General features: G+C 44.2%; 1 protein-coding gene across 1 annotated transcript in view; it reads right to left on the bottom strand.

Annotated features, from left to right (window-relative positions):
- Window positions 1-231: 231 nt before the first annotated feature.
- The window catches only part of CLVS1 (clavesin 1), an 85,083-nt gene continuing 65,605 nt past the window's right edge, over window positions 232-19,709 (bottom strand). Inside the window, exons 4-6 of the mRNA XM_063130779.1 lie at window positions 16,302-16,412; window positions 12,723-12,958; window positions 232-547 (exon numbers count right to left, since the gene is read on the bottom strand). Of these exons, the coding sequence (XP_062986849.1) occupies window positions 457-547; window positions 12,723-12,958; window positions 16,302-16,412 (438 nt within the window). The 3' untranslated portion in view covers window positions 232-456. The remainder of the gene's footprint in view (window positions 548-12,722; window positions 12,959-16,301; window positions 16,413-19,709) is intronic.

Genomic DNA, 19,709 nt, shown 5'->3' with positions numbered 1-19,709 from the left:
TTGTTGTACTTCATCTAAATTTTATTTTAACAAAACTGGAGAAGATCCCTGCTTAAACAATATGGGAAAGCCTCAAGTGATATATCTTTCATGTGTGATCATAGACAGTACTCCCTCGTGTTTCAGTCACAGTTAATACATACATCATGAAAGAAAGAAAGAAAGAAAGAAAGAAAGAAAGAAAGAAAGAAAGAAAGAAAGAAAGAAAGAAAGAAAGTTCTCTGTTGTACAATCAGACTCATTAGCTTAGTATTCTCTGGGCCACAAGGAATTTTCCCTTTGGCTTTGGCCACACGGACACATGGCTGGTGATGATCATTATTTGCTCTGCAAAGATGGAGAGCCTGGCATTCAAGCTGAATGTGTTAATGTGTATTAAACCTGTCTCTTGCTTCATAGGCTTCAGGTACCACTGAAGTCTGATGATGCATTTGTGTGTTCATGATGAATTCAATCTCAGTCTAGAGCCAGCAGGGGCTGGGTGTTCTCATTCTCATTCTGTTCCTTGTTCTGTTTCAGTGTTCCAGATTCCACCACTGACTGAGATCTGAAAGAAGACATATGTGTTAACATTGCTTAGACGTGAAGAACGTTGTCTGCCATTTTTCTTTTCTTGGGTCAGATTATCCCCTTACTCAAAAGTAAACACAGGGCTGGGCAGGAAGTTTTAACCTTTTGCCCCCTGCGGAAGTCCCAATCTGGATTGGAGGTTCAGCACCTACGATTTGCATTATCCAAAAACGATCCACACAATAGATAACCTTTTAGCAATGTGAATTGCAGGCAAGACCCCCACCCCACCTACCTACACACACAAGTATTGGGACCACAGTGGGGCCAAAGCATTAAAAACCCTTTCACCCCAATCCACACTTTTGAGGAAGGAAGAACAAAAGACATTTCTCCCTAGCTATAAAGAGCTCAAATCCACAACTCTTAGATTGTACTGACTTTCTTGATGTAATCTAGGAAATGTTTGATGTTGGCTCTGATTCAGTGAAAAGGTGATGTGTTTTGTACACATGTTGTAAATGTTGAAGTTCTTTGTCCATCCAACATTTATGAGTAGTTTTAGACAACCCGTGGGGGGAGGGGAGCTTCTATCAGGCCTGCTCCAGGCTTGTGGGGGTCCTAGGCAAATCATCATTTAGTGAGGGCCCTTGTCCATAGGTGGAACCTGGAAGGTTTACCTTGGTAGTGGCCCTGATCACCAGCGAGCTTCTGAGTCTAGCCACCATTTTAAGATGCCCCAGTGCATGTCATTCTGGGGTGCTGTGGGAAATTGAAATGGCAGCTAGTCACAATTCCCCAGTGCTGATTGGAGCACCAGTAAAAAATAATAATGGGGGGGGGCTTTAAAATTACATGGCTTTAAAAAGGGATTAAAGAAGTTCATGGAGGAATAGGTCTGTCCATGGCTATTGGTTGTGGTAGTTAAATACTGAATACATTTGGTGAGGTGGGAGAAGAGTGAGAATACTTGGTGGCTGCGTTCGGACAACACAATAGTCAATGGTGGGTTAATAGTTAACTCCACAGTTGATTATTGAGGGGGTATTCCCCACACAACATGATTATAATCAAGTGTGGTGTTGATTAAGGCCACTGTTGAGTATTAGTGAACTGTGTGTTTGATTGACACATCCTCTGCCCTCTCTCCCCCCCTCAGTCCTCTCGCTGGTATCCCATCAGCCATTGCGAGTTGTGCTAGCTGGACTAGAATGGCAGGGGACTCTGTAGTGGCCAAAAATAACTAACTGTGTGACGAAATAGTCAACACTGCCCAACACATGACACAATAACCAACGTTTGTTCAAATAATCAACTCTGCATAGTATTAGTTATTTGCATTGGTTATTTTGGCCAAATAACCAACCGTGTTGTGTAAATGTTCCAACAGACAACACAATAACCAACCATTGAGTATTTAACCAACCGTTGACTACCCACTGTTGGTTACCATGTTGTCTGAACCAAGTCATTGCCTTCCTGACTTGCTGTTAGACTGGGCTTCTGGTTGCTGGTCTACATGGACCTTTGGCCTGATCCAAAAGGGCTGCTCTTATGTTCTTAAAAATTGGAACTGGATTGAAACAATTCCCCATGGTTTCTTCTCATTCCATTCTATAATCGTCCATCATGTGGCATTCCCAGAGTACATAGAGAGTTTCCAAGCTGAGACTCTGGAAGAACCACATGGTGAACCACACCACCTGTTAACAGCAGCAGTGGCAACCTTGAGAAACCACAACACTGATAGAGTTTCAGGTCCATATGTTGAGTGTAATAAGTCTACTACACCTTAGAGGATGTCTGGTTACCCCCCCCCCCCAATGCTTTTAAGAATTGAAAACAGGAGACATCTATAGTACAAATGCTATGTCTTCCACTATAATATCAGAATGATATCACAGCTCTCGTTCCTCTCCAGCTCAGTACAGCATGTCAGACTCTCCTATTACACTGTAGCAATTGATCACAATAACATCATGGCAGGCTCAGAAATACCTTCTGAACCTCCCTCAGCCAGGGAGCTTTTAGATAGTGAGGACCAATTTTGGGTGGCCATTGACAAGACTAAGCACTCAAAATAAGACACACCATATACCCTGCTACTGAAGGCTTCAGTGGACCTAACAGTGTGACAGGTGCTATCAAAAGTCAGAATGTATTGGGTACTTTCCTGGAAGGCCTATTTTATACTATGACTCACTTGAACACAATTGGTTATACTTTTCTCTAGGACAAATTGTACTACAGTATGTTGCTGCAGTGTTACAATTTGTGAAGAGGAAATTTTAGGAACATTAAGAATTGCATTGTGGAATCAGAGCAAAATCCATTTCTACATCTAGTTGAGCATGTTATGTCTGTGCATCTGGGACATGGGGTTGTACTATTTCTGACAATGAACATTCCATTTAGTTATCATGGATAATTGTAACTGACAGAGGTTATTTTCTATGAAAAATCATCAGAGTACAATCTTGTAGCACCTTAAAGACTAACAGATTTATTATAGCACAAGGTTTCAAAGGAGTCCACTTCATCAGATGAAGCAGACTCATGTCCTCAAAACTTAATGCTGTAATAATTCTGCTAGTCCTTATGCCTTTTACCTGTGGGAGAAGGGAGGGCAGGGCTAGGGGGAGGAAGCTGCTGAGTGATTCAGTCCTGCTTCCTTCTGAGCCTTGTCCTGTAGGGGCTTGCCCTACTTACTTGTGTGTAGTAGACATAACACTTACTTCTGAGTAGACACACATAGGCCTGGTATTTGAATGTGATTTGAAAGTGCTGCTGGGTCCAACTTACTTCAGAGTAGACATGCAGAAGCTTGTCCTGCTTATTTGAGAGTAGGCATGTTGCTCATGCTTACTTCTGAGTCAATTGGTAACTATGGAAGAGAGAGGGGGGGATTGGATTCACTCCCCCAGCCCAACCATTTTCCCCAGTGGCTTTGCCCACTACTCAGATACAACTCCCATGAGCTTCTCAAAAATGGAATCTGGCCCTCAGGCTGAAAAAGGTTTTCCACTCTTGCTTTTAAGGTGCCACAAGACTCTTCATTGCCAACACATTTATCCTTCCGGAAGTTACTTCCTATGAATTTGTCTAATGTCTTATCACCCACTCCCTTTCTGCCCCATGATGTAGCTGCTGGACATTTTGTATGCTATATCTGATTTACACCTGAAAAGCATTCTTGTATAAAAGGTCCTCTGTAGTTAATTCAAGAGCCTACAAATCTGGCATATAATGGTTATATTTTCATAACATCTTTGAAATATTGACCTCTCTTGAGATATCATCAAGGAAAACCTACATTTTGTGGTTGATTGGGGGCAGGGGGTGGGAGAAAGGTGCTTTAAACATAAAAGCTGTTGCCTACATGTGCAAGGGATCTCTCTCTCTCTCTCTCTCTCTCTCTCTCCAGCCTCATCTTCATGAGCACAAGAGGACTGCACATTGTTGTTATTCTCCACAGTATGCTGAAATTGGCACTACTTCATCATTGTTACATGGCAGAGCCAGTCGTCCCTAAAACCCAGCTTTTCAGTGCTGGAAAAGATATATTTCCAGCACTGGAAAAGAACCAATGTCATCCGCAGAAAAGCTTTTTACCCACACCTCTCCATTCTCCCCCTGCCATTCTCCATTCTCTCCATTCTCCCATTAATGAATGGGAATGGGGAGTAACTAACACACAATACTGGCTCCCCGTGAGAACAACCCACCAGCACAAATAAGCCCCACTCCAAAGAACATCACTCCAGCCCTAACACTACATCAGAGAACCCAATCAATGCAGCTCCCAACTCTGGAGCTGTGCAGCTGCAGGGGTAACACCACAAGAAAGAATTGCAACTCTGGAGCTGTGCAGCTCTGGAGCGAACAACACAGTAGAGAAGCAAATTAAAGTTCTGGAGTTAATATCGACGTCTCTCAGTGGGAATGCAAGAAAAGGAGTGAATGGGAGAAGAGGCAGCCTATGTCACAGCCAGGTAACAGGCACACCCAGGATTTGATGCAGAGACGGGGGGGGGGGGGGGAGGAATCACATGGCAGATCAAGTGCCTGGAAGCCACTTTAACTAAAAATAATGGAGTAAAAGGACTCTCTGATCCTGCAGTTTTTCTAGGTGGAAGCAGCTGGTTGGGAGCACGCTGGCCACAACGTCATATGCTGCGAAGGACCTCACAAAGCAGACAAGCTGCAGGAAAACCCCAGTGAAGACAGCCCCCCTCTCCCCCTCTTTCTGATTCCCTCCCCCCCCTCCAATATCTCCAAACTGCTTTTGTAATTGGCCTTGGATCCAAAAGGGGTTTGGAGATTCGGCTTCTGCACTTTTCAAAAGAAAAACTCCATTAGTGGGGGGGAAACACACGATTCCCCCACCCCAAAATTTGAAGTCGCCTGAGCCATCAAAGAAAAATAATAACAAAATTCAATGGTTGTTAAAACTGAGCACTGTAATACTTTAGAGTTCAGGTAATTTTGTAGCAATATCTGAACACTGTGTTTCAAACACGCTGTGGGGTTTACCACACGTCTTCAAGTTAATATTAGGTAGTGAATCATTCATGTTGAATGCCATCTAAGCATTAGCTAGATTTAGAAAGTACAAATTATATTCCTCATAAAAATCACCAGCAGTTACTTCAACAACACTGCAGTGTAAAAATAGAACAGCTAACTAGAACACCGGAGGGAACAATGTTCTCTTTTCTTGAAACTCTTAATCTAAAAGAACGTGGTATTAGGAAATGAGTTCTAGCTGGTTGCAAATACTGTTGTTTTCTTTCCAAGGGCAAATATTCTCTTCATTGAGAGAAAATGGAAGACATATTTTTCTTTCCAGCAAGGCAAGATGCCTGTAACATAGGCAATGAATTCAGGCCACATACAGCTTCTCCAAAGCTAGTTTATGAGAGAGAGAATCAGGTCTCAACCTGAGACAGCAGCATTTCAGTCCCAGCTGGTCTAGGAACTCAGCATGGGATGAAGAGTAAGGTAAAGATTATATTGCACCTGGTTAGTTTGCCCATTATAGACCAAAGGAAATAACTTCTTTATGTTACAATAAGCAGACCAATATTGTAAAATGGATTGTCTGTAAAGAAGGAACTCGTCTCCATGGCAACAAGGCTCTCCTGTATAGCCAGTTCATGGTTGTCAATTTGTAATCCTGGAAAGTGGCCAAGCATTTGACTATGGGTCCTAGCAAAAGACCCCAGGCTGCATCTGACTGCCTAGAGCCAAATTATATGTATTCACCTGTGTCGCTCTGGGGATGGAATGCAGGGTTACAATCATGTAGAGGAAGGAAAGGAGGCTTCAGGCAAAACTATACACTTGTAAGAAGAAGACCATGGGGGCTGCTGCTATGCAAATGTACTTTTGGGAGAGCCATTTATGCCCCCAAAAGCAGGAGGGCTATTTTACCTCCCAGCACACCATCTGACCACCCATGTTTGGGGCAAGGGAAGGTCGCTCCAGTGTTTAAGCTCTATTGCACCCCCCATTTTTTGAGAGCTGTAGAACAGGGGTGGGCAAGTCGTGAGTTGCATACAGCCTTCACCCTAAATTCAAACAACCAGTTCAGAGCTTTGGCAAGAACTATCTGCTCCTTCCTAAGCTGCCACTGAGTGGGAGGGAGGGAGACAGAGGGGATGTCAGAAAGAGAGCTGTCTATGTGTGTGTGTGAGAGGGAGGGGGGTGTCAGAAAAAGAAGGGGTCGTTAGGGAGAGAGAAAGAGGAGGTTTCAGAAAGAGAGGGGGATGTCAGAGAGAAAGAGAGGGAGAAAGAGAGGGGATGTGTCAGAAAGAGAAAGGGGGTGTTGAGAAAGAGAAAGAGGGTGTTAGGGAGAAAGAGAAACAGAAAGAGAGGGGATGCATCAGAACGAGAAAGGGGGTGTTGAGAGAGAAAGAGAGGATGTTAGGGAAAGAGACAGAAAGAGGGGATATCAGAAAGAAAGCGGGTGTGTCAGAAAGAGAAAGCGGGTGTTGGGGGAGAGAGAGAGGGAGAGAGAGAGAGAGAGAGAGAGAGACGGATGCCACCAAAAGAGGGGGTGGAGAGAGAGAGAGAAAAGGGTGTTGCTGTTTATTAGAATGTAAGCCTCTGTGGCAGAGTGTTGCTGTTTTGTTCTTTTACTATGTACAGCACCATGTACATTAATAGTGCTCTATAAATAAATAATTAGGGGTGGCAGATATTATTATTATTATTATTATTATTTATTTATTTATTTATTTATTTATTTATTTATATAGCACCATCAATGTACATGGTGCTGTACAGAGTAAAACAGTAAATAGCAAGACCCTCCCGCATAGGCTTACAATCTAATAAAATCATAGTAGAACAATAAGGAGGGGAAGAGAATGCAAACAGGCACAGGGTAGGGTAAAACTAACAGTATAAAGTCCGAACAACATCAAGTTTTAAAAGCTTTAGGAAAAAGAAAAGTTTTTAGCTAGGGAGGAAGTTTTAGATAGGGAGGAAAAGGAAAGCAGGGTGGCCCTATCCACCACTGCCAGGCATCCCTGACTGTTTAAGCCCAGGAACATGCTGTCCTCAACAGAAAAGAAGTTCTTTCACCCCTGCTGTAGATACGCAGCCACTTCACACAGGATGTATTTCCTGCCCTGGGATAATCTCTCCCTATAGGAAGAATGCCTTGTCTGAAGCTGCCCTAAGGCTCCTATTTAACATGCCGAACTGCAGCCTTGAACTGTGCGTCCACTTCTAAAAATCTGTAATAGCTAAGCAAGTTCCCTTTAAACATGAAACAACCCCACCTCTGCTTTAAGACTAGGTTCTGTTTAATAAAAAACAAAACGCCACAATGCCTGAAACCGGCCTGCTCTCATTCCCCCATCTTGTGCTTCTCCCCTATTCTTCTTCCTTTGTGTTATTAACAACCTTATTTGCTGAAGCCCATGAGGAAGGGGAAGAAACCACGACACTCCTGCTGGGTTTCCCCCTCTAGTCAAGCTTTGTGCCTTTCAAACTGGTACGCTGCGGCCAATCAATCAGGCCACGCCGCTGCAAAAGATCTATTCACTTGGCTCTCACCTCCCATCTGCTCATTTCCCTCTAATTCTCTGCCCATTACACCAACTCCTCTGGGCTATTATCTTCCAGTGATTCATTCTTGCTGCAGAAAATAATAACCAGGGAAAATGTTTCCTTCTAACATGCATCCATTGATTTTCTTGCTGATAACGTGTGGAGAATTTTCTATTTCCAATAGTGTTATGGCTTTCTTTAATTTTAGTTCTTGGGCTGTATCATATCTGAGGACTCAGAAACATGATCTCTCGGGTGGGTAGGAGAATCCATCTTCTTACCCCCACCCCAGACAGTGGAGGATGTACCAAAAACTGCTGTGAAACACACCAACATAGGTGAATGATGGATAAATTAGTGATGAAGATCTACAAAATATTTTCACCCTTGAGTGGCTACGGCGGAAGAGCATAAGGTATGAGTACTTGCAGCAACAACACTGTTTGTCGGAAGACAGAGGTTGTGTCAAAAACTGCTAACGACAGCGAGTGGAAGGGTTGCTACAGTCTAGGCAGCAAAAAAGTGGGTGAGCCGGTCTGAATAAATTGTTCTTTATGAGTAATGTGTCTCTACCCCAAGGAGTTTACAAACTGCATTAGAGGAAAAACAAGGGAAGGGAAATTCCTTGTCAAAATGCCCAGTTGAAAGATTTCATTGCATTTCCCTGATCTACATTTCAAAAGTAGGGTGACCGATGGTTAGACCACTCACCTCAAACTCACTGCCCTCCAGATCATGCCCAGATCACACTGTGATTGGCCAAGGCTATAGAAACTGTGGACCTCTGCATGTTGTTGGATTCCAATTCCCATCAGTCCCAGCCCATCTGGCCAATGGTGAGAGATGATGGGGGAGTAGCAGTTCATGAACATCTGAAGGGTGACAGGTTTCTCACCTCTGCCATTGACCATGCTGGCTGGGGATGATGGGATTTTAGTCAACACATCTGATCTGGTGGACACACCAGGGGCTTGTCTTGATGAAGGGTTTGCCCCGGGGTGGATTTGAAGTGATGGCAGGTCATCTTCATGACGCAGCCGCCATTGCGAAGCCATCTGGGTGCAAACACTGGAAACTCTGCTCCAAAAATTCAGGCACTTGCCCTGACTTTTTGGTTGCAGAGTCGATGGCGCCCCCTGATTGGTCGCCATCAGCTGGGCTGGACAGTGGAGGGGGCTGACCAGGAGCTCCAAGTCGGGCTGTACTGTAAATAATAACAACAACAACAACAACAACAACAACAACAACTGGGGTGGGAGGAGAGCAATGGGGCAGCCGGGAGGCTGCCACTGCTGCCAGGCCAAGCACTGGGGAGGGAGGAGGAACAGGGCAGCTGGCTCTCCTCCCTCTGACCTCCCTCTGGCTGCCCCGTTCCTCTCCCCACTGCTGTTTAATTTTTTTTAAAAAATTTAATCTGTAGATGCGAAGGTTTTTTTAAAAAAGATTTAAAAAAAAAAACAGTGGGGAGAGGAAAATGGCAGCCAGAGGGAGCTCAGAGGGAGGAGAGCCAGCTGCCCTGTTCCTCCCCCTCCTCAGTGCTTGGCCTGGCAGCACTGGCAACTCCACATTTATTTATTTATTTATTTATTTATTTATTTATTTATGGTTTTTTTGCCGCCATTCAGCCAAAAAAGGCTCTCACGGCGGCTTACAAAATGCCGGGTCTCGTGGCGCAGACTCACCGGTGTCAAGATGGGGGCCAGGTTGGGAATCGCTGTTTTAGGAACTTATTCATTGAGCGCCTGGACAGAAAGATCGAGTGAGAGAGCCAGAGAGATTACACCATCCTTAGCTGGGAAGCATAAATTTATGCCAATTACCCGGTTCTTCCCATTTAGGACACTCAAGGAATATCCAGCTATTTCCTTGTTATTGGGGGTGGAGAACCACATCAGCCAGATATTCTGGGCCATTAGCCCAGTAATTTACCTGACAAACTGTATGGGCGGGCCAGCATGGCTGGCAGATTTGGTCAGCCTTAACACTAGCCAGGATGCCAAAATTACCTCCAGCATTTTGCTTAATCATTCAACTATTTCCTTTAACCCTGTAGACCTTTAATCCAAATATCATGTCCAGCAAACTCATGCATAGCTTTTCTAAATCTCCCATTTATGATGACCTTTACCACTACCGCCACCTTGCCTTATATCACCTCATTTCATCTCATTTGTCTCACCATGTCTCCATCCTCTCTATGCCTGGCTAGCAGCTCTCCTCCAATCTTCTCCTCTTCTGTTTACATGCCTCTCCCATCCATCAACATTCCCATGGCTGTCAACTCTCCAATCTCAGACCCCTGCCGCCAACCCAATACTCATTATGGAGAAGGGGGGTTGCTTTTGTTCTTTGTCTTTTGGTGGGTAAGGCCTTTATGGGAAATACAGATGTTACAAAATGGAGTAACATCCAATTGACAGGTTACTGTTAGACGAGGAAGCAGAAGCAGCCAAAAACCCTGGAAATCCAGCCTTTTTCCATAGTGGAGGATAGCTCCCTACCTTTGGAAGTGCATGAAGCTGTCCTCCACTATGAAACAGAATGCTGCACACCTTCCTAAAATTCTGTTTGAGCTCCATTAGGTTATGCATGACCAAGAGAGGAAGGAAGGTGAGTAGAGCTGCCACCTAAGTTCTTTTAAGCCAAGTCCAGAGGTACTTGGGCTCCCATCTTTTGATAGGCAAGCATTTAAAGTCCCATCTTCAAATGCTGCAAAAAATAAAAATGAGGCTTTTAAAAGCTTCCATTAGTGCCGATTACCATGCAATCAGTAGGAGGTGTGTGTGTGTGTGTGTGTGTGTGTGTGTGTGTGTGTGTGTGAGAGAGAGAGAGAGAGAGAGAGAGAGAAGTAATATGACTAATATTATGGTGTATGACATAACTTCTACACCTTCCCCAACCTTGGTTCCTTCAACGTTGTCACCAACCTCCTCCCAGAAATGCTTCTTTCCTGGCAAGGGGACTTTGACATGGCAGTAGGGGAGGGGAAGGCTTTTCAAGGGGGTTGCAGTGTCCATGGAAATCTCTTCCCTCCCTGCTGATGGGAGAGAAGAGATTTCCCCTGATTATGAAGAGGTGCAGGGCCTGGGGAACAAGCTGGCGGGCCAGATGGGGAGCCCCCATGGCTCGTGGGTTGGAAGCTCCCCATCTTCTTTCGACATGGAGTTTTGCGGACTGGGATTCGGGGCAAAGAAGCCAAGGGTAACTGAAAACACTGAAGATTCATTTGCTCTTAATTCTATATTACTTGGAAGTTTTTTGGTGTTTTTTTTTTTTTTTTACTAATGTAAAGCCCATGTCGCCATGGGTGCTAGTAGTCCTGCTCCTTTCCCGCCTTTTTGCCACTCAGTCCCCTAAGTACAGAGGGGCTCGTGAATAATGCAAATGTGTCACATGTATAGTGACTCCCCCCTCCCAAACTTTGCATGCAGCACGGCCCCTCCCTTCCCTCGCTTAACCGCGCACCACACTGATTGGCTAAGTAGGGCTGTCCATCATCCTGCTGGCAGGGCGGCTGCCCTGCCTGTTTGGCAAGGAGGAAATTAATTACTATTAAAGTTCTAGCTTTGAACTTTTTCAGAGTTTGAAAATGTTCTACACTGCTCAAACTTCAGTTTAAAACAAAAATGAGCAAAATTGGTCTGGTAGATCTTGCGTCACAAGCCTCACACTACCTTATTCTTATATAAGATATTCTGTGTCTTTGTGAAAATGCCATATTTGCAGCAAGAATATAGATTCCTCTTTTTCCACCCCTTTGCCACTGTTCCTTGATTGATGGATGTGTATTCGACTTATTCTATCATGACTTTCATCTTGTGGTTTTCATTATTTTGAGGCACATAGCTTTCCTAGCTTTCTCAGTATACGCAGCACAGAGGAAATAAAGTCGTCATAGTAACTAGCATACATTTCTGGAGGTGGGAAGGCTATCCTTGAGACGGACTCAAAGAGCAGTGTGCTTTCTTCCATCTCTGTAGAACGCATTCTCAGCTCTCATGATAGACTTCACTTATTGGCTGGGTTGTTATTGAACCGTTGTGGTCTGAACACAGAGCTTTTTCCACAGGGTGGGTTATTATGTCATCAGAACATGGTGCACTTTCTGCAGTACGGCTTGTTAACCACCCAAAACAACCCAACAACAAGCCATGGGTTCTCAAGGTAGCTTGACCAGGTACAAAAGAGGGCAGGGCTCCTCTTCATCAACTGTGGTGATGAAGAGGGAATTTCACCAGGTGCTGCATGCATAGGAATGACAGCTGTTGAAATTCCTTTTTCTATACAACGGTTAAAGATACAGGAGCCCTGTCCTCCTTTCCATATGGTCACCCTAGTGTTAGCCACAACACCATTGCTGGAGGCGGCGGCTGCAGAGAAATGCAGCTTTGAGAGAGGAAGACATGAGGGAAGGAACCATAAGACCCCACATCCCATTCCAAATATCTTCATTATTGGTGCAGAGCTGGCTCCAGGTTGAGGGACCCCTCCTAACTGGTGCCTCCGAGACTGGCTAGGTGTCCTATTTTACAGAGGACAGTCCTCTAGTTGAGCCCTGAGAAATGCTAGATCAATAGGACATTCTCCCTCTCTTCTCCCCACTGCAGCCCTCTGCACCACCTGGAAATTTGCTCTGGAGGGATTCCCAGCCCTTCAGAGCAGATTTTGAGGGCATGTAGGGGTCTGTCAGAGAAACACCATTGGATCCAACCCATAAAAGTCAATGGTTTTGTTCTTTAATTTGGGGAGCAATGGTGTTTGTAGAACTTCTTTTATTCCCTCCATTACAGGGACATTTCCCCCACACCCATCCACTTTGTTTAACAAGTGTGACCAGGATGCACCAGAATCAACTATCCTTACTAAGACATTCTGCATGATGCCTCATGACATAGCATTCCACTGTGGTACTTCCCCTCCATTTAATACATTAGTAAGACCTGTTTACTTTCAAGTTGCTTTGTTCACAATTATCCAGCAAGTAACTGTGTTAAATACAGGTGCTATTACTTTGTTTACACACGGCTATCGCTCTTCTACTCCTTCCTTTCCACTTTAGCATTATTTGCAATGCTGGTTTTAAGCCGAGAAAAGCATTTTAAAAATACGATCTCTGAAGTTGCTCCAACTGCATCTTAGTTCTTAGTTCTTACCTTTTCATGAGTTTTGGGGAGCATTCCCTCTCCAGGTTGGAAGATGAATGCTTCACATGCATGGTGTTGTAGGAAGTGTGAGTGTAGTCGTTTTCATCACTGTAGTCTGGACCAAGTAACGTCCGAGCCCAAGTGCCCATGTCATAAGGAGGAAGTGTCCCTCCAAACTCTGAGGGCAGGCAATCAGGGTGTATAAGCTGGTGAAGGCTATTCAGATTGTTACCATGAAGAAATATCTTTAAAAAATGCAAACAAATGGATAAGAATGGGTACGGTTAGTTCACTTGTACTCATGGTCATTATAAAGAAAGTGATACTTAATTATACAGGGGGGGACGACATAATTTTCTTTCACATCAGTTCTATGCCTCTTGTTTACTGTGGGCAGTATCCAACTAGGTTCTGAACTATGCACAAGAGGAGAATCTGAAGTTGAATTTGTGCAAGCATGGTTGTACTACTGGTTGTGCACCACACTTGCACAAGCAGTAGTGCCACTGATTGTGCATCACACTTGCACAACCAATTGGGCAAGCACAATGTGAAATCACCTGTTCAATGGAAAGATTCGGCGGAGTTCCGCGAGCACTATTTGGGTTTGTGAGATGACACTGTTGGATACTGCCCTATGTGTTGTATGTGGGTGCTGCCCTTAATACTGCTCGGAGAGTTCCTTTGGTTCAGAATATGACAGCCGATCTGCTGACTAAAACTGCCTAGTTGGAATGTACCTTGCGACTATTAAAGTCTTCATTAGCTTCAGATTTGTTTCCAATTCAAGGTGTGGGTATTGAATTGAGGGACCCCGAGAGACAATCTTCACAGTTGTGGTTTCCCATTTGTGGAATGCACTTCCGAAGTGCTCTGGGTTGGTGCCTACCTTTTAAGCCTTTAGGCCCTTGATAAAATCAATCCTTTGCCCTCCAAGCTTTTCAGGGATGATATATTTTACTACCACTTTGCTATCTGCTTCTTTTAGTGCTGCCTTCTGCATTTATTGTTTTTTTAACTGATTTTTTTTTTTACTGTAGTCATTATTTTATTGTTTTTATATCGTGATGGTTTCCATTCTTTTCGTTAACAGCCTTAGAAGCATTTTAGGCTGCATCAGGGATAAACTCTTTTAAATAAAATAAAATGCAAATGTACGTATTACAAAGATCGATGGCACAGAGAGAGAGAGAGAGAGAGAGAGAGAGAGAGAGAGAGAGAGAGAGAGAGAGAGAGCAACTGTGTTTAGATTTGATCTTTAAAGGCCTTCTGTCATGACCAGCAGTGATTTGGGGGCTGTGTACATGCGGGGAAAGCCTCATGGTGGCTGTGGATCGATTAGATGACACAGGTGCAGGTTCACAGCCACTGCAATGCTGCACTTTGAATAAATCAGGGATTTACCATGACTTTTTCAAAGGGAGCAATGTCAACATGGTGCTTCCACCATTTAACATTGCTTCGCAGCCAATCTGGGGCCAATCCAGGGGCGGAGCCTGGTGAAAGGCGACAAGTGATTGGTTGCCTTCCACCAGGTAGAGGGTGGGGGCAGCTCTGGGACCCGGATGGCCACCCAGAAACTCCTTGCTCCCTCCTCAGCATCGGGATTATCCGATACTGCCCTGGGAGAGGGAAAGTGAGGGGTTGAGGAGGGATGCAGTGCCAACCTGGCACTGTGAAGACAACTCCTTGGACATGGACACAAGAAGCTGATGGAGGAGATATTGGGCCTTGATGCAGTTGTAGAACCAGAGACCCCGAAGCACAATAAAACTGAGACCCTCAGAACTGAGTCTCCTGAGCTGGAGACCCTGAGACCCTCAAGCCAGAGACCCCTAAGCTTTTGGGGCCCATATTCCAGTGGTGGGTGGGGACAAAGAACCTCAGTGGCGGGCCTTCTCTGTGGTGGCACCCATCCTCTGGAGGACACTCTCTTCTGCAGTTCAGGAGGTGGAAAACATAATATCTTTTAAAGGTCTCCTGAAGACTTACCTTTTTACACAGGCTTTCCCTGGTCTTTAATGTAGCTGTTTTTACATTGCCTTTTCAACTTTTAATGTTTTAAATTTATACTTGTATTTTATATTTTTAATTGTGCATTGCCTAGAGAGCTTCAGCTGATGGGCAGTATAAAAATGTAATAAATAAATAAATAAATAAATAAATAAAGGCAAAAGGGTGGAGGCAAACCCCCTGAAAATACTAGCATACTGTATCTTAAAGTTCTTACTGCTGGTAACCTTTTAGAATGGGGAAAAAACCCACATGCAAAAGCTGAAAATCATGGTCCACTGGTCTGAGGTTGCATACCCCTGCTTTAAGGTGTTCTGTGTGGAATGGGCTTCCGGTTGAGGTCAGGGAGTAAACTTGACTTATAAGTTTTCATAAGTTGCCCACCCTGTTCTACGGCTACTTTTTTATGTGTAACTGTGTTAATGATCCCACCGTACCAAAGACAAAATAAGTAGCTGTTTGGGAAGCTTCTCTGTGTATTAGTATTTCAGTAGCAAAGTGTTGGTATTTGCAAATTTCTCTCTTGGATAGGGAGAATGGAACTTTGACTAGGGAGACTTCATATGATTTTTTCCACTCTCCGTTATTATTCCTATTCAGGCATGCAAATCCCCCATTAGATTTGTGTTCTAGTGAGTGATGCACGTGCTAGTTCTGAGGACAAGTGTGCAAGCTCCACCCCCTTTGTCACATCATTGTTGCCAGCCCCATCTTCCTCCATGTGCTCGAGGGTGAACATATCAAGTAGGGAGCCTGCTCTACTCCTATAGGCTCCCTGTAGAATGTGGCTGATCATGGTTCACAATCATGGGAGGAGCTTACATGCGTAGAACAGCTTCTCCACTACAGATGTTCTCCATCCCACACATGTAGGGCAACGGGGCCAGCGATGGAGAGGGTAGAACTAGCATGCTTTCCCCCACTCTCCTTTATGTGATTCTGCCTCTCCTGCTGGATTTCTAACCATTAGAAGAAGTGCATAAAAAGTGCCCTTTTCAGTCATAGTTTTATGTACATAATGATAAAAATGATATATGGTAGAAATCACTATTCCAGGGTTCCCTGCCACAATAGTTTCTTCTCTAGCAGTGTTTGAAATTAGAATTATTGGGTGAGATCAATGTTTATTCCCCAGCCCCAGTCCTTTATAAGAAAGGCAGTCTGCTGTAGAAGCAAAATGGCTCCTTTCTCTCAAGATGAAAGTGTCTGTAATGGGTAGGGAACAAGTACTCTAAAACCGTTTCGGTGGGAATTCCCTCCAGCCCTTCTCTATCGTAGCCCTGTCTAGTCATTTCATCCATATGTGTTTATACTATAAAATGGTGTCTTTTGTTCCTACACGATGAAAGGTTTTCCGAAGCCTGGCTTGGATTCTGAAAATAACTCTCTCCTGCTGAAATATTGATTGGATGTGGGCTGTTGGCAAACGCCAACTGAGGCTTCGGCCCGTGCTGCTATTCTGAGGCTACACAAAGCAACCCACAAGGAGACAAAGGAGGAGGGAGAGAAAGCAGGGATCTATGTATGCCTTCGCAGGCTTGCAACATTGCAGGCTCGTTTCATTTCTCTAATTACCCTTTTCCTTGTCTTGTCTTTGAGGAAGGGCTTGATGAGCGTGTACAGGGCATGGATGTACCACGGCTGGTTCACAAAATGGACTCCCCCAAAGCGAGCAGGAAAGCTGTCCTGTGGAGAAGAAAGAAATGGATGCCAATTAACAGAGACAGCCAGTTAGATGGGCAAGCAGCAAGGCTGGAGTCAGTCAGACAGATAGGTTTGCTCGCTAATTGATGCACGGTGATCGAGAAACTACTTTACAACAGACACAGACCTCGCTTCTGTTTGACCATTCTCTTGTCACCGTTCTTTTATACGATTGAATGGATTTGGGTGTGTGTTTGAAACCAGTTAGATCTCAACTAGCTTTGGCTCAGACACCGTCCTAGTTCTCTGTGTGTGTGTGTGTGTGTGTGTGTGTGTGTGTGTCTTTTCAAGAATGACAGCGTGAATGTGAGAGGGATCGTGTTTTCTAATTCCCCATTGTGTTACAGAGCCAAGTTCCCATACACCTCTGTGAACCAAGTTCACCTCTTCACCCCGATGCCTTTCTCCCTCCCACGCACCCCCAGCCCAAGCCATCATTACAATAGCTGAACTTTCTGGGTGAATGAACTGCACATTATGCATACGAGGAGGACGGGTGGAAAATGTTGATAAGTGAAGCTGTCGAGCAGGAGCAGCGTGACAGCACCATGGAAACTGACGCAGACCAGCGCTTGCTTTTGTGGTTTTGTACAGATAGCCGGCAAATTAGCATTCAGGTAAAGTCGTCTCTCCCAGAGTTGTCTGCAAAGGTATCCTATTTTCAGGTAAGCAGAATGGCATATACAGAGGAACGGCAGGGTTCTGGAGTGACTTTTAGGGTCATTCTATATCACAAATTCTATTTAATCTCCACATCCGATTCATACAAATGCCAGGAAACAGACTGGTTTCCTTTGTCTTTTTTCCAGCAGCAAAGAATTCAGGGCCTGACAATACATTCCAGTTACACTCATGAAGAAAAGCAGCTTCTCTGCTGTCTGAGATCACTTAAACGGGCCTTTTGGTTTTCCTTTTCTTTTAAACACTATTGAAGAGACAAGTGGACTGGCAATGTAGGTTGAGCATCAAGATGGTAACAAAGTCGTGACAAAGGAAGGATCAGAGCAAAGTGCGTTGAGGGAGGAGGATGAGTTTAAAAGGTTGTTTAAAGTGTGACGTTCTTTACGGGCACTCTCCATCATTATCTCCAAGGGTAGTGGGGAGAATAGCAAAATCTCTCTCTGTCAGTGACTGTCGCATCTCTGACGGGCAGAAACTGGGCAATGCTAGAGTCCCAGCAGAGATACATCAACACAGTTGAGCTACGAGCCAGCTTTTAGATACAACTCAGAGGACTGCAGTACTGTGCCACCTGATTGTGGAGAGCAGGGCCGCCTAGTTGGTGGCCTATGGGCAATTTTATCTGACACCTAGTGCCTCTACCAAATTTTAAATCAAGCTATGGAAAGGAAGGAAGGAAGGAAGGAAGGAAGGAAGGAAGGAAGGAAGAAGAAGAAGTAGTTTGCTTACTGTTTCAATCATACAGAAAGCAATAATGTTTCCAGATTGTAAGAAGCAATGATACTTTACATGTAATAAGTATATTAATTATATGAAATGCTATTCCTGGGTGTCCACATCATAAGTGGAGAGCCCTTACAGCTACAAATAGGGGCCAAAACAGATATCAGTTTAAATCTTTACTTAGGAGCTGTGTCTTCTTTTCTTTTTCTTTTCTTTTTCACTCTACAGTAAATGCTGCAGGCCCCATCTAGAATGAAACCCGTGTGTGTGTGTAAAAATGAAAAGAAGACATAGCTGCTAGGCACAGGTTTAAGATGGAATCCTATGCATGTTTAAACAAACTTAGGGTGCAAACCTATGCATGTTAAGACAGAAAAAAGTACTACAACTCCCAACATCCTTGTTGGGGCATGGTGGGAGTTGTAGAATTTCTTCTATCTAAATGTGCTTTGGATTGCTCACTTATTTCTGTCTAAACATACACAGGATTGCCACCTTATAGTAATATCTGATTTGGCCCTAACTTTATTGTGGCATCTGGCCACTTTGAAGGGGTCCATTTGTTGCAAAATACACTTCTGGTCTGGCCTGTGGACCGCTGTCAGGAGAATAGAGAGTAAGAACATAAGAAGAGCCATGCTGGATCAGGGTCCATCTAGTCCAGCATTCTGTTCCCACAATACTGCCTCTGATACTGGAGGTAGCATGTAGACACCAGGGCTAATAGCCATTGATAGCCTTCTCTTCCAGAGAAGGGCACCACTGGCTTAGGGCCTATTCAAAATATTGGGATTCAAACCGCTAGGCAAGGGCATGATTGCAAATGACATTTTGTGTGGCATTTAGTAGTTGCTAAGGTGCCTTTTGACTCTCTCTCTCTCTCTCTCTCTTTTGACATAACAGTTCACACAGCTACTCCTCTGGAATTTATCCTTACGCGATCAAGGGCTCTGCAGCAACGTCAACACACATCTGAAATTCACTACTGGAATTTATATAACCACCATTTTAACTTAACATTGCTGGAGAAGAGTGTATTCTCATAGCATGAAATCACTGGAACAGGATGGTTGAGAGAGAGAGAGAGAAGCAATATTGATAAGAAAGGCATTCTCAGCACAGAGAATAGCTGAGCATCTGGAAAGTATGTGTCAGGCCAGGTGTTTAGAGACAGACAAACAAAACAAGAACAACTGTAAGAACATGAGAAGAGCCCTGCTGGATCAGGGCAATGTTCCATCTAGTCCAGTATTCTGTTCATACTCATAGTATTCTGTTAGCCAACCAGCTGCCTGTGGAAAACCCACAATAAGGACGTGAATGCAATAACCCCTTCCCACTCATGTTCCCCAGCGTACGTAGGTCTCTGATATTGGAACACTACCTCAGATGCTGGAGGCAAAAAACGCAAAATGGTGCTCAAAGTAACATCACTTTATTTTATGATGCAATATGCCCAACAGATGTCAGTATTTTGTCAGAGGAAAAACAGTCTTTTCCCATTTATTATAGCAGTTCACTTACGAGCACGTTGGTTTGCAACACAAAATGCAATGCTCTTAAGGACCATTTTGAAGCTTCATCTCTCCAGTCAGGGTTCTAAATCATGGTGGGGGAGGTTGTGTGTGTGGAGTGGGCTCCCCTCTTCCAATGTTCCCCCAAAGTGTGTGGATAGAGGGGGTAGAGGGCCCGGGTGATGTTGGGATTAGACCAGAGGTTGTGTTCCCAATCCCTGCCCCCACTTACAAATCACACACACACACAAAAAGAGAGAAATTGGATCACCACAAAAGGTGGCACTGATTTGATTAACATCTACATATGCTAATTTATATGTATAGATGCAAATTTAGAAATAATTGTTGTAATTTAAAT

This window comes from Elgaria multicarinata, chromosome 7 (genome assembly GCF_023053635.1).
Source record: "Elgaria multicarinata webbii isolate HBS135686 ecotype San Diego chromosome 7, rElgMul1.1.pri, whole genome shotgun sequence".
NCBI classification, from domain to species: Eukaryota; Metazoa; Chordata; class Lepidosauria; order Squamata; family Anguidae; genus Elgaria; species Elgaria multicarinata.
Note: the sequence above shows the minus strand (reverse complement) of the source record. Positions and strands in the feature narration are given on the sequence as shown.